The sequence below is a fragment of the Numida meleagris genome, chromosome Z (assembly GCF_002078875.1).
Source record: "Numida meleagris isolate 19003 breed g44 Domestic line chromosome Z, NumMel1.0, whole genome shotgun sequence".
NCBI lineage: Eukaryota > Metazoa > Chordata > Aves > Galliformes > Numididae > Numida > Numida meleagris.
Window position 1 is genome coordinate 9,020,487 of NC_034438.1, and position 12,215 is coordinate 9,032,701.

General features: G+C 43.6%; 1 protein-coding gene across 3 annotated transcripts in view; it reads left to right on the top strand.

Moving 5' to 3' along the window:
- The window catches only part of LOC110389888 (phospholipid-transporting ATPase ID-like), a 68,379-nt gene that overhangs the window by 43,822 nt on the left and 12,342 nt on the right, over positions 1–12,215 (top strand). For all 3 annotated transcript variants that reach the window (XM_021380923.1, XM_021380924.1, XM_021380925.1), the window contains 8 exons: positions 1,695–1,738; positions 3,295–3,460; positions 3,887–4,075; positions 4,428–4,543; positions 6,263–6,427; positions 8,584–8,695; positions 9,763–9,868; positions 10,689–10,836. In XM_021380923.1, the coding sequence (XP_021236598.1) occupies positions 1,695–1,738; positions 3,295–3,460; positions 3,887–4,075; positions 4,428–4,543; positions 6,263–6,427; positions 8,584–8,695; positions 9,763–9,868; positions 10,689–10,836 (1,046 nt within the window). The remainder of the gene's footprint in view (positions 1–1,694; positions 1,739–3,294; positions 3,461–3,886; positions 4,076–4,427; positions 4,544–6,262; positions 6,428–8,583; positions 8,696–9,762; positions 9,869–10,688; positions 10,837–12,215) is intronic.

The following is a 12,215-nucleotide window of genomic DNA, read 5'->3' on the forward strand; positions in this document are numbered from 1 at the left end:
CTTCCAACTATATGTGGAGTGCAGCTGTTTCTCACATGCTCGCCCACTTGTGAAATCTACCATTCCTCATGATGGTATATTGTCAACTACTCACAGTGTTATCTTTCACATTCAACAATTTCTTACCTCATGAGCAGTGATTTTACGCATCCAATTCAAGAAGCTTTCCCTTCAGCCAGCTTTCTGGCTGTCGGTGGCATGGCCATTCATCTGCAGTCCTAACTTATTTAGCCTACCAGGAGAAAGAAAAATGTGCAGGGAGTTGGAAAAAATGGGAAACAATGATTGTTAGTGTCATTAGATGACAACAGTCACTGACTTAACAGGCTCCTTCATTATACTGCCACTGGCAGTTTTCTTCATCCAGCTCAAGAGGTGCTAGCAATTCACATACCGACTAATTGATTAACATCATTAGACTCCCCCAGAGAAATTAGTCACATCTTATCTGTAGATTGATGGTTATGTTGCCTGTATCAGACCTACTGATGAACTAGTATGCCAGAAAGCTTGTGTTTTTTCTCAGTGCTATCTGTTGGCCTAAATGAAGGAGTAACTTCTTCCTATAAATCTTGCTTTGCGTATATTTGGATGACACAATATCCATAACAGTGCTACTATGCACTACCTAGCGTTAGCGCTGCAGTTCGAAAATATTCTGCCTGCTAATTCGTATGACCTCTTGTTGAGTTTTGTGTTCAAGAAATGACTGGAAAATAGGCAGAAGAAGGCAGTCTATCCCTTTTTTTTTCCCCTAAATATTTAGCTGTTTCATCAGCATACTTTGGATTTTACACTTGGAGCATTTTGAGAAGCCATGCCAGAAGAAAGAATGCATTGGTTCTGCTGCCAGTGAGGATACTCAGAAGACTTAGGTTTGCCATTGAGAAGGAGATGTCTTTTGATTACAGTTCCCAGTGGGACCAACTGCTGTGCAGTTCTCAGGAGAGATGGCTTCTGAGTTTCTTTCTACACCCTCAGGGCTTTTGTGAGGGAATACCTGTACCTCAAATTGACAGTAGTCACAGTTGAGGCTGGGTCTGTCAAATATGTAATTTTCTGTGTTTCAATCCTATTTCAAAAAGTATTGAATCTGCCAGGCCTGGGCACAGTCCACAGCTTCCTAGATGTTTTTGTCCAGACAGAAGTTTTGGTAGTGAAACTCCTTTCACTAGAAAGGAGGTGTCATTCATTTCTCTGATCAGATCATCAATTCAGCCAAAATACCATCTACGCATGGGAAAAAGGAGCTTTGGCAACTGTTCTTTGGTTGTCTAGGGACTGCTGCAAAATATGGCCCAAGAGCTGGATTTTGTCTCACATTCTGAAGGAAAGATGTCTCTCTTCCAAAGGAAGAGAAGTCTTCTCCTGAAAGCACTGTCTTAACACTGTCACTCCTGAGCAGAAATCAGTTCTTCTTTACCCAAATTGCAGAAAACTTTATGATAACTGCTTTGTGTTTTAAGCACATGTCAGTCTCTGGATTTTGTCATGGATCTGATAGGATCTGATCAATATGAAACACCAGTCTCCATTCCACATGCCAAGATATTTGTGCTTATTGAAACTTCTGAATTTGGTACTAGCTTCAAAACACTCCTTTTTTTTTTTTTTTTTTTTTTTTTGTGGTAGAGAAGCTCCGAGATTGCAGTTATCTAGAGTTTGTGGGATAACCTCAGTCTTTCTTGTTGCAGGTGATGTGTATGATAAGTCCGGGCAACGGATAGAAATAAATGAGGTGAGTGCTCAAGAGCTAGTAGAACCTCTGTTTTCTGTGATCCTGCCTGCAGAGGTATCTGTGGACACATCCCACCCAGGCTTAGCTTGTGCTTGTGTTCCTCCTTATCCTAACAGCAATGAGATGTGTTCTTGAGGGTATCAGAGCCTTGTCATAATTGCATTCCCTTCTAGTAAACCTGCTTTAAACTTGCAGGATAGGCAGCACTGTTCCCTCAGCTTCATGTGACATCCTGCAAGCACAGCTCCTCGGGACACTTGGGTATTGATAGTGATTGGAAACATAGGCACTGTTGGATTTTGTTATCCTTGGCAGTGAATTAAAGTTCTGGCTGGGAATCAGGGAGTTCAGTTCATATCCGTAACAAGGTCACTGTCAAATTTCCCTAGTGTCTGGGCATTGGAGAGTGTGAAATGAGTGACTTCTTCGTTTTCTCCAGCCTCTGCTTGCTGGCACAAACCCCCATCTTGGATTTCACTACCTAAAATGTCCGAAAACCGTATGCAGTAATCCAAGTAACAAATGGCAAAATGATGATGAAAATCCCACTCCTCATCCTGTCGATTCATTTCCAGACCCTTTAAAACTTAAACTAACCACTGAAATTGGCTCTTCACTCTGAGTGCTGTGCCGCCAGCCTGCCCTCCCTCAAGCAGCAGAATGCAGAGGGCTGGCTGGCTGGGGGAGAGATGCTGGTCTGCTCCCAGCCACTCACCAGCAGCTCCTCCTGCCCACCGCCCACTGCAGCGGTGTCCTGCAGGGTGAAAGGCTGCTGCTGCCCACACACCCATGGTGCTAGAGTGTTTGGACCTTCTTGCGCAAACCAGTAGAGCTGCGAGGGCTGTGCTCTGATGGTAAGTGCTGAATGTCAGCTGGTGCAGCTCAGAACGATGACTCCCATCCTGGAAACTCTGAGCTCACTGGGGGTGGGACCAGAGTGGAGATCATGCCGGGCAGGCTCCGCAGTGCATTCCTCCAGGACACTTCATGCTCTGTGCTGTTTCTTCACTGTGTTCCTCTCTGCCTGGGGGCTCCTTGTTTTCAGACAATAAGAGTAGGCAGTGCCCATGGGGCTGAGCCTTTACATCACTCATCTGTCATCTTTTTCCATATCAGTTTTTTTTCTTCCTTTAGGAGGATGGGGATCACAGCCTTTTGAATAGTTTTAAATTGAGCCTCCACATGCCCATGTCCCAGACAACCATTGAAATCCAGATGACGCTTTCAAGAAGCTGTGTTTTGAAGGCACACATTTCTGTGCTGTAGAAATCCTTTGGTGGGGGGTTCTGATAGAGTACTTGCTGCAGTACAGGGGGGCATCTTTTTAGATAATCCTGCTGACAGCCCAGGTGCTGCTCTGAAAGGTACTGGAGTGCCTCCCCTCTCCTGTGACTCAGTAGCTTTCAAAACCTCCCACTTACTTAGATTCATCACTCTCTGTCATGAGCAGCTCTGCAAGAGAGAGATCTCTGTAAATGTAAGAGGGTGGGGTGAGCAGACACTGGTGTACATACATGCGAGAGCTCTACAGATAACCCTGATCCATATTTTTACAGAACACAGAGAAGGTTGATTTCTCCTACAACCAGCTGGCCGACCCAAAGTTTGCCTTCTATGACCACAGCCTGGTTGAAGCTGTGAAGCTGAGTGATGTCCCAACACACAGGTTCTTTCGGCTGCTCTCCCTTTGTCACACTGTGATGCCTGAAGAGAAGAAGGAAGGTGAGAACTGGCAAAGGCAGCAGGTGGAGTGGTTGTGTCCATCATGTGTGCCTGTGGTTGAGATGAGATTACTGTAACCATCGCATCTCGAGTGCAGAAATTGCAGGTGCCACAGCTTCCCTCAGTCAGGAGATGGCTTGTCCCACTCTTCTCTAGTTCACACATGGTTTCCCAACCTTAATGATTCTACAATTCTATACTGTGCCTGGAGGTGTTCCAGAAACGTGGAGACGTGTTGCCCTAAGGCAACACTGGCTGTAGGTGAACAATTGGACTAGATGATCTCAGAGTTTTTTCCAACCTTAATGATCTTGTGATTCTATCATTCTAGTTAACTGCTACAAACAAATAAATAAATAACTAATTGTATTTGTTTAGCTCAGAAACAGGGCAGAAGTCACATTACCTTCTTTTCTTGCATGGCAGGTAACTTGGTGTACCAGGCCCAGTCTCCTGATGAGGGAGCCCTCGTCACTGCTGCCAGAAACTTTGGATTTGTGTTCCGGGCTCGCACACCGGAGACCATCACTGTTGTGGAAATGGGAGAAACAAAAATCTACAAACTTCTGGCTATTCTTGATTTCAACAACGTCCGCAAACGAATGTCTGTTATTGGTATGTTCTCTTGGCTCCCTTCTTCCTTCCTGGCTCTTTAGATTTATGAGAACCTTTACTGGCAGCAGAACAAATTGTTCTTGATTTTTGAATATAGGTGTCCTACCTGAAGTGCAGATTGTTAGGACCATGTTGTCTTAACTGAGCATCTGCTCAGACCAGTGTTCAACCTCTAAGGCTGAGAGTAGTTACACTCTCTTCTGATCTAAGCAAAGTTCATCTTGGTTCCTGGGATTCTGCCAACACTTGGTAGAGTTTGGAAGCCTATGCAAACACTTGTTTTGTTGCAAATGCTGTGAATCCCAACTGCTTCAGTCTGAGATCTGTGGAATTTTTCTCCTCTTCCTTGTAGTGCGCAGTCCGGAAGGTGACTTGACTTTGTACTGCAAGGGGGCTGACACCATTCTTTATGAACTGCTTCATCCATCCTGCGAGTCTCTCAAGGAGGAGACCACAGAACACCTGAACGTAAGTGTTTCCTTCTGCACTGCATCTCTGCATTTGATGGTTGCCTTTTCTCCAGGTATGAAAATGTAATTTGTATTGAGACAAAAAAAAATAAAAAATAGGTTTCAGAAGCAGCACCCAAACAACAAGTACATATATATACTTTTATATATATATATATTTTTTTTTTTTGCATGGGGATTGGAGAGAGAAAGTAATGTACGAAGCCTTAGGTATCAAACTAGGCATCACCAGGTGCTATTTAAACTGCTCTGTGTTATCTGAGATATCATGACATGAATGTCCAATTCAATTTACAACATTCAAAAGAGCTGTATTCCTCTGGAGTAGGAGGTAGAAGCCAGGCAGGACAGGTGGAACACATGACAACATGATCTAGTGGAGGATCATGTCCCTTCTCATGGCAGGAGTGTTGGAACTTGATGGTCTTTAATGTCTCTACCAAACCAAACCATTTAATGATTCTCCCAGATCATACAGGGCAGCTTGGAAAATGCAGCTCTCAAACTTGTGGATTTTTATATGGTTAGTGTACAGTGAGGTGTGGTGAGAAGAGAATGTTCTGGCCAACATTTACTTTGCCTTGTGATGCCAACTCCAGCTGGTACGGAGAAGAGCACAAGATAACAGAGCATTTTGAGGTTGAGCAATAGCACAAACATCTCTGCTCACTGCCTGAGGAAGAATGTGGTGGATGAAGGAGAGGTCAGAGCACAGGGAGATGGGCTGCAGTTGTGGCGTACCTGAAAGGAGGCTGTGACAAGGTGGGGGTCGGCCTCTTCTCCCAGCTAACAGCAATAGGGTGAGAGGAGATGGCCTTAGGTTGCACCAGGGAAGGTTCAGGTTGGATATCAGGAAAACTTCTCTGAAAGAGTAGTGAGGTGCTGGAATGGGCTGCCCAGGGAGGTGGTGGAGTCGCCGTCCCTGGGGATGTTCAAGAACGATGGAGATGTCATTCTTAGGAACATGGTTTAGTGGGCAATATTAGTGGTAGGTGAGATGTTGGACTAGAAGACCTTAGAGGTCTATTCCAACTTTGATGATTCTATGATTCAGTCATTCTGTTCTATGATTCTGTCATTCTGTCCCTGATGCATCTTTACTTCAAGCCTGTACTTTTGAAATCCCGAAGGAGAAAGAGAAAGAAAATGAACGTCCTGTTTTTGGGGAAAACTTCAATTTGTGGAAAGGGAAACCTGCTTTAGCAGGGGGTTGGAGTCAATGATCTCTAAAGGTCCCATCCAACCTCTGTGATTCTGTGTATGACTCTGTGATCTGGAGAAAGCAGACTTACAAGGGCTTGCTGAGATGCCATGACTGTGCTCCCCCTGTGCATTTAGACCCACCTCTGGACATGCTGAGCACAGCTCTGAAATTTAAGGGTGAGTTCAGAGTGTCTAATTTAGGTCTTGCTACTCTGAACCACATATTGAAAAATGGGATCCTAGGAAGAAAGAGCCTGGTTGATGTAAAGGTTAAAGCCAGAAAGTAGGAGAGGATTTTGACTTCTTTCTTTGCAAGGACCGTGGATGGCAATGTAAAATGCTTTTAAAAGTACCCCCACAGTTTGTAGACTAAAGCGTGGCTTTTCACCTTTCCTCCGCAGACATTAGGTAAGAAGTTTTCACAAATAGCTGTTTGCTTTCAGAGAGTCCTTTGCAAAGCAGAGCAAGGCGACTGTTCTCCCTTGACCTCTTCTGCCCCACCACTGTCTCGCAGGAGTTTGCTGGGGAAGGTTTGAGGACACTTGTCGTGGCTTATAAGAACTTGGATGAAGAATACTTTCAGGACTGGATCAAGCGTCACCACGAAGCAAGCACTGCTTTGGAAGGACGGGAAGACAAACTGTCAGAGATATATGAAGAGATCGAAAAAGATCTAATGGTTGGTATTTCACGGAAACTGGGCCAGTCTCTGGGGGAGGCAGTGAGGATAGTGGTTTGTCAATAAACAGCTCGGTGTGACTTCAGTAAACACTGCACTGCAAAGAGCTCTGTGGGCTGCTTGACAGGAGCAGTTTGAAATATGGCAGTGCTGGGTTTTCACTGGCACCTCCGTGCGGAGCCAGTAATGGAGTGTCAGCCACCAGTGCCTGGGAATGGTTTTTTTTTATCTCACGTGGGTGTTGGAGTAGCTTTCTCGTGATGAAGTGACATAGCAGAGCCTAAGGGAGGTGGCAGGGACACAAATATTTCATAGCTATCCTTTGTACTTGCAAATGGCTGATCTATTTATTTTCCTCTCTTCAAAATGGCAGGCAGTGAGTAATCCCCAGGTCCCCCTCCATTTCAGAGTGTGTTGCCTTTGTTCTTGCAGCCTTGGGCAGGATGGGGGATGATGTCCACAAAGATGTTTGTGTCAATCTGAAACCCGGCTGAACTGTGATCTTCAAGTCATTCTTTTCTCCATGAGTGTTGTTGCAGCCCTAGGGTTTGCCTGTGTTTTACAGCCATGAATAATGAATGAAAAGAATGTGTGGTATCTGAGGGGAAACAATTCAGCTTTTACACTCATAGCAATGTTTTTCTGAGATGTGGGAAATCTGAGGAGCTGCGCTATTGCTCCTTCCATTAGTTTTATGCTCAGGACACTGCCAGGGCTGGGAAGAAGTAAGTGTAAGCCTAGAAGCAGCTGACCTCTGGAAGCTGCATAGCCCGTGGGGCAGAGCCTATTGCCCTCCCCTCCTGGTCTCAGTAGAGTAGCGGAGAATGCTAATCCTCCAGCCCAGTGAGTGCAAACGCATCATGGAGCATGCTCAGAGCAGGAAATACATGGAAGTCAGGGAGCCAGATGCTTTGCAACTCAGGATGATGAAGCTCATGGCCTGAATAGAGAAGAGGCCAGAGGCTCACAGAAGGAAAATCAGACCCTTCTCTGTACCCTACACGAGAATGACTTTATCCCCAGAATGTGCTGCAGGGAGAAATGGAGTGGTGTAGCACTGGCTTGTGATGGAGAATGGATGCAAGGGAACAGAGTCAGCAACGGAGTAGAAGAGTCTTGAGCAGGCATAGAGGACTGACCCATATCTCAGTTGGGCTACTGGTCAAGAGCAGAAGACCCTGTGTGTAGCAGGGGTCTGTTCTGTGAGGGGTCCTGAGAGTGAGAAGGGATATAAGGGCAGCAAGGAGGAATAGAGATGGAACATGGTCATACTCAGTGATTAGTACTAAAATTACTCCTTAGCATTAATTGGCCTAAAAAATCAGCAAGAGCCACCTCCAGGAAGGCATCACAACTAGTTCTGCATCTGCTCTTGCCCCAGGCCATGGGCAGATATAGGCAGAGGCTCCCAACAATGCTCCTGTGCTTTCCTACAGCTCCAGAAAGGCTGTGGGAACACACGTGCTCATTCTGTGCCCCTGGGCACATTTGACATCGGTTTCCATCCTTGTGCTTCCAACTCAGGCTGTCAGGGATAAGGTACACCCAGGAGGTGCCTTTCTATGCTTACAAGACCAGGGACTACTGCTGCCAAATGTAGATTGGGTTGATTTCAAGAGCCTATAGAGAATTTACTTGGAGTTCTTGTATGCGTTAATAATATTCTTAACTTGAACACATGAACATGAACATCCCAGGAAACCAAAAGGGATCTTGTTCTCAAAGCCAACACCGGAATTTAGTCTCCCAACAACAGGAGATATGGTGGCAGATGCGGCCTAGGCCTGAAAAGAAATGAAACCTTCACGTCCCTTTCACAATATTTTAAAGCCATCAGTATGTCTGGAGCAAGCTCCTCATTGGAGGATGCATATGGAAATTTGGGGACAAGAATCCCCTAAAGTCTTCATTCCTGCATTAAATCCGTTTCTATTGTGAAGAGGACATGGAAGCACACAGACCTGCTTATGTGTAGCAAATGACTTTTTTGCATGTTCGTGATGCAGCTGAGCCAGGAGGATTACAAAGTACAGCATTTGCAGTGCAACTTTATGTCTAAGTTTCGTTTGTTCTTGCTTGAATACCTGCATGGATGTCTAATGCTTTCTCCTTTACTCACAATGGGAAGACTTACCCATTCCCTGTTCTATGTTAAGCTGCTAGGTGCCACAGCGATTGAGGACAAGCTGCAAGATGGGGTCCCACAAACCATTGAGACTCTTGCCAAAGCCAGCATTAAGATATGGGTTCTCACTGGAGACAAGCAAGGTAAGGGGACTGCAGTTTGGGATGGCTCCTTCTCTTCCATTGGTGAGATGATTCCACTAGGACCCACGTTCTCAACCTTTCTCCTTTGAAAAACTGCACAGGACTTAGAGGGCTTTCTTCACTGCTAGCAAGACAAAACTCCAGTTAGCTGCAGTCAGACTGGTTAACTGCAGGTAGTGCCTGTTCCTAACTCTTGACCTGAGGATGGAAGCAGCTTGAAGGTAGCGTCCTTTGCCACTGGAGAGGTGACAGTGAGGATTGTACAGTCTCTGTTTTATGCTGTGAAAAGGGTGTCACCGTAATACAGTCTACTGTCCTGCTGATGAAGGCTAGAAAAAGTTAACTACAAATTTCCAGAAACTTGAATGTTAAAGCTGATCTTAGTTCTGTTTCTGGCATTCATGTTCTAGAATGAAAATGGAAGAAACAAAAGCTTCTGGAAAATTCATTATGCTGGAAAGAATTGTGAATAGAATGCAATGAATTATTTTGGAGAAATAGTAACCTTGCTGAAACAATGGCATTTCTGGGATGCAAAAAGTGTTTGCAGATTACTTCAACCAAGAAATGAGCAGTGAATTTTTGAGAAAAAATGAAGCGTTTCATTTTCCCATGTTCAGAGTGAAATAGTTATGAAAAAAAAAGCTTTTTCCCTATGGAGTTTTCTAAATAAAATATCTTGATATTCTTCAGAGCTATGATTTGGAGATACATTTTCACTTTTAGGGTGGCAAGAGAGGTAAGGGAGGGAAAGTTCAATTTCCTGAAAGAAATTTTGGAGTCAACATGAAATGTTTTGATTGCTCCGGATGTATTGACCAAAGGGTATTTTGAGCTTTATTTTTTTGTAGAATTCCTTCCTTCTGTGGCCTTAACAAGCCTGGTTAGAGACCTGCTGCTACAGCCATCCAAGAGTCTCCCATCTCTCTTAAACTGCTGGCTCTGAAAAGCCCTGAGCTCTTTGAAATGAGGAAGAGAGCTTTTGTCATGAGTCTAAAACAGACACAGAGACTGTGGGTGGGTTTGGAGTACTAAAATGGGTAATCTCCCCGGTCTTTCTTTCCCAGAAACGGCAATGAATATCGGTTACTCCTGCAACTTGCTTTATGATGACATGGCAGATGTCTTCGTTATTGAAGGCAGCACTTCTGATGACGTACTTAATGAGCTCAGGTAAATGGTTGAAATGTACAGCTTCATTACTGTGCACTGATGCTGGAATTGACCGGTATTTTGTGTTGTTCCCTTTTTTTTTATTCACTGATTGATTTTCCCCTGGGTGCTTTACCTGGTACAAATAACTTCAGGGATGCTTGATAAGGGCAAGCTGCCTCCCTGGAAGATCTAGCAGCTAGACATAGTGTAGAAATCTTCTGTGAGGGTAAACTCTGCAGCTTCTTGTTCTAAGAGTTCAAATCTGTATCAGTGAATAAGACAGCAAAGTCATGCAGGCAGCATCAGTTGACGTTGGGCAAGTGATCAGGAGCCACAAAGCCTTTGGCTTCAGGCTTGATCTGTGCTGTTGCTCTACTGCTATTGTCCATCCACAGTTGCAGTTCTTTGCTTGGATATGATCCTTGTCTAGCATTATCTGGAAATCTGCCTTCCTCCATAGCCTCCTCAGTAGACATAAGTTTTTAGGGATAGGAGGAAAACTGGAATTTTTTTCAGTCCTTTTCTCAGGAAGTAGGTGATTGCCAGACAATGTGCAAGGAAATTTGGGATCCCTTTGGAATACTGTCCTTTGTGACATTCAGATAAGTTGTTTGACTTTAAATCAGCATGGATTTAGTAAATACTTTGTAGACTTTCAGAAGCATTTGTGTGACATGCACTAAAAGCAGCAGCTAAACACTGCATGTTGTGGTAACGATACAGGGAAAATGGAACTAAACTAACAAAGGGAAGCACCAAATTTCTATAATCATAAAGCTGATGTAGTAAATTGTATGTCTCTGCAAGATTTTAGTTCTTATCATGGATTTTTTTTCAGGAATGCAAGGAAAAAGATGAAGCCAGATTCTTTTCTGGACAGTGATGAAATCAACATTCAGATTAAAAAGTCTTCCAAAAATCTGAAGCTTCTACCTGATGAACAAGCAAATGGGGTGTATGGTCTGGTTATCAATGGCCACAGCTTGGTAAGGAAGTCCAGAGTCATGGTAGGACTGAGTTTTCCTGAGAACTTAATATGTTAGAGATGTACTGGAAGTCTAAAAATGTTTAAAAATTAGCCATAGGGGACGAGGTTGTTTTTTTTTTTTGGTGTTTTTTTTTTGTTTTGTTTTGCATATATGTGTGTTGTTTGTTTTTTCCTAACCAAAGATGAGCTCCAGTAGTTATTTGGGACATCAAAGGTGATGAGCATGGTTTCAGAAGGAGCAGGAAAGAGCTGGACCTGATGCTCAGTGAGCTCGAGCAGTAGGGCTGATCAGTTATTCTTTCCAGAAATACAGTGGAAAAGTAGTCAGGCAGACAGTGGATGCGCCAAGGAGATAACATCAAACATGGATTTCAAGTATGCCAAGAATGTAGTGTACTAAATACACGTATCTGATAACAGACAGGACGTATGTCATAAAACTTGACTAATAAATTCTTTGATGCTTCCCATGATATTTTTCCAAGCAAGCTGAAGTAATATGGTAAATTAAGTTTTTTTATGTGACAAATGCAAGACTGCTTGGAAAATATGGCTCTTATGGGCCCACTGTAAACATGAAACAACAGCTCAGTGACATTTACAGAGGGTTATCCCACATTATTCAATACTTAGTATTTTAATTAACTGCTTCCAAAGAAAGCAGGCTTCTTAAACCTGCAGGTAATACGCTGGGAGGAACTGCAAGCATGATGCAAGAAGTTCAAGATTAGATTGGAAATAATTTTGGGAAATTGGAGAAATATTTTGAAAAAATAGAAAATGCAATTCAGTAAGAATCAATGCATCGTTCTCCACTTTCACATAATCAACTGCACACATACAAGATCAGACATATGTCTGTAAGAGCATCACCTGTAATGTTTGTGAAGAAACCCTCCTGCTCCATTTGGCATCGGTGAAGTTGTAGCTGAAATAATTCAAGTCATTTGGTCCCTTTTTTTTTTTTTTTTTTTTTTTTGAGAAAAATGTAGACCAACTAGAGAGAATACAAAGAAATCTGTAAGATCATGATCTGAGAGCACAGATGAGATCTAAGAGAGTTGGGGTTTCTGAGCATTGGAACAGTCTGCCTGGGGAGGTGCTGGAGTCACCGTCGCTGGAGGTGTGGCACTGAGGGTTAGTGGGCATGGTGGGGATGGGTTCATGGTTGGACGAGATGGTCTCTGAGGTCTTTTCCAACCTTAGTGATTCTATGATTCTAGTAAAACCAAGGCAGAGAACTTGAATTAAACATCCTCCGAGTGAGAATAGTGAAGCATTTGAATATATTTTCCATCCTTGGAAAATTTTTAGAACAGGTTAGACACAAAAATTATTTAGATACTGTTCAACCCCTCTAGGAGGAAGGCTTAGACT